Here is a 2,500-nt window from a genome sequence, read left to right as displayed (position 1 = left end):
TAATTATAATAATAATAATGATTTCCCCATGATGTGTTGCAGTTGGAAGGGCATCCGATACATAAAACATATGCTGGAGAAGTTGGCGGTTCATTCCGCTGTGGCGACCCAGTTTAATAAAGGGACTAACCCAAAAATGAATGAATGAATGAATGAATATAAGCGTCTGTTGGATCATAAGTCTATTGCATAGGCACAAAACTACATTGTCTTTTCCTCTGCCTTAATTCTAATAACTCAACATTCGTATTTCCGCTCTAGTCATTTATTTTCCCATCCAGAGTCACGTGATCACGCGTGCAATGCGGAAGGGAATGCGGCGCTGCAGCGACATGAAGGAGGAGAATCGCACATGACAGAGTTATTAATTATCGGAGTTTAATTAAGTGTTCAGATGATTGTCTGTCATTTCTGTCAGGATGCCGCTTTTGAGTCAGAATAAGCGAATAGAGCGCGTGAACTCCACCGCGGAGCTCTTCAGCAGGTTCCCGCACCTCAAGGTAACGATAATAAACAACACTTTCACATCAGACAGATATTAACGTCATACGACGGTGTTTCTGTGGAGACTTTAATCTATACAGGCCTTCTTTCTCTCTTTAAATGCTTTTTATGTACACACACTTCACTTATACACATCATTTTTATCCATTTATGTTCTATTTTTAATTTTATTTACGTTTTGTGACGTATATATCAGCATGTTTACACTTACAGTAACGCTATACAGTAGATACCCGCCGTCTCTATGAGTGTTTAAAGATAAACAACTCCAAAATAAATAAATTTATATATATATATATATATATATATATATATATATATATATATATATATATATATATATATATATAAAATGTCATTTAAATGGTTCTTTAATTGTAGAATTAAGGTCAATTTTGCAAACCTATTATTTATCAATAACAGAAACTAGTATTAGCTTTTATTAGTAGTATTTTTGTCACTTTACTAGTAGTAAACTAATAGCAGTTGAACAAAAACACTAATTAAATCAAGTTATCCCTAAAAAAAAATGTTTGTTTGTATTTCGGGACTTTCCCAGTGCTGGGTTGCGGCTGGAAGGGCATCCGGTGCATAAAACATATGCTGGATAAGTTGGCGGTTCATTCCGCTGTTGCAACCCCTGATTAATAAAGGGACTAAGCTGAAAATAAAATGCATAAATGTATTTAGGAACATTTTGTCTTGAAAAATGAACTTAAGTACTCAGACTTTACCTGTGTTTCACTTCTTCAATCATACATTATTATTAATTAAGTGTATATTAGTCAATATTAGTAACACAACTGAACTTTATTAGCTTCATCAAATGCATTAAAGACAGCTATGAATTTTGTTTAGTTAGTAGACATTGATTTGAACATGAAATCATCATCTAAGATTAACAGATTAGTGTATACACACTCACCGGACGCTTTATTAGGTACACATTACTAGTACCAGGTTGGACCCCTTTTGCCTTCAGAGCTGCCTTAATCCTTCATGGCAGAGATTGAACAAGTTACTGGAAATATTCCTCAGAGATTTTCCTCCATATTGACATGATAGCATCACACAGTTGCTGCAGATTTGTAGGCTGCACATCCATGATGCCAATCTCCCGTTCCACCACATCCCAAAGCTGCTCTATTGGATTGAGCTCTGGTGACTGTGGAGGCCATTTGAGTACAGTGAACTCATTGTCATGTTTAAGAAACCAGTCTGAGATGATTCATGCTTTTTGACATGCTGCGTTATCCTGCTGGAAGTAGCCATCAGAAGATGGAGACACTGTGCTCATAAAGGGATGGACATGGTCAGCAGCAATACTCAGGTAGGCTGTGACGTTGATGCTCAGTTGGTACTAATGGACCCAAAGTCTGCCAAGAAAATCTTCCCCACACCATTACACCACCACCACCAGCCTGAACCGCTGATACAAGGCAGGATGATCCATGCTTTCATGTTGTTGAGGCCAAATTCTGCCCCGACCATCTGAATGTGTCAGCAGAAATGGAGACTCATCAGAGCAGCAACGTTTCTCCAATCTTCTATTGTCCAGTTTTGGTGAGTCTGTGTGAATTGTAGCCTCAGTTTCCTGTTCTTAGCTGACAGGAGCGGCACCCGGTGTGCTCTTCTGCTGCTGTAGCCCATCCGCCTCAAGGTTGGCCGTGTTGTGTGTTCAGAGATGCTCTTCTGCAGAGCTCGGTTGTAACGAGTGCTTATTTGAGTTACTGTTGCCTTTCTATCAGCTGGAACCAGTCTGGCCATTCTCCTCTCACCTCCGGCATCAACAAGGCATTTGTGCCCACAGAACTGCCGCTCACTGGATATTTCCTCTTTGTTGGAGCATTCTCTGTAAACCCTAGAGATGGCTGTGCTTGAAAATCCCAGTAGATCAGCAGTTTCTGAAATACTCAGATCAGTCAATCTGGCACCAGCAACCATGCTACGTTCAAAGACCCTTAAATCCCCTTTCTTCCCCATTCTGATCGTCTTG

The 2,500-nt window shown here is 39.5% G+C and overlaps 1 protein-coding gene across 1 annotated transcript in view; it reads left to right on the top strand.

Moving 5' to 3' along the window:
* Positions 1–311: 311 nt before the first annotated feature.
* The window catches only part of ntan1 (N-terminal asparagine amidase), a 10,149-nt gene continuing 7,960 nt past the window's right edge, over positions 312–2,500 (top strand). Inside the window, exon 1 of the mRNA NM_200851.1 lies at positions 312–500. Within this exon, the coding sequence (NP_957145.1) occupies positions 420–500 (81 nt within the window). The 5' untranslated portion in view covers positions 312–419. The remainder of the gene's footprint in view (positions 501–2,500) is intronic.

Source organism: Danio rerio, chromosome 6 (assembly GCF_052040795.2).
Source record: "Danio rerio strain M-AB ecotype USA chromosome 6, GRCz13ab, whole genome shotgun sequence".
NCBI lineage: Eukaryota > Metazoa > Chordata > Actinopteri > Cypriniformes > Danionidae > Danio > Danio rerio.
This window is presented reverse-complemented; position numbering and strand designations above follow the sequence as displayed.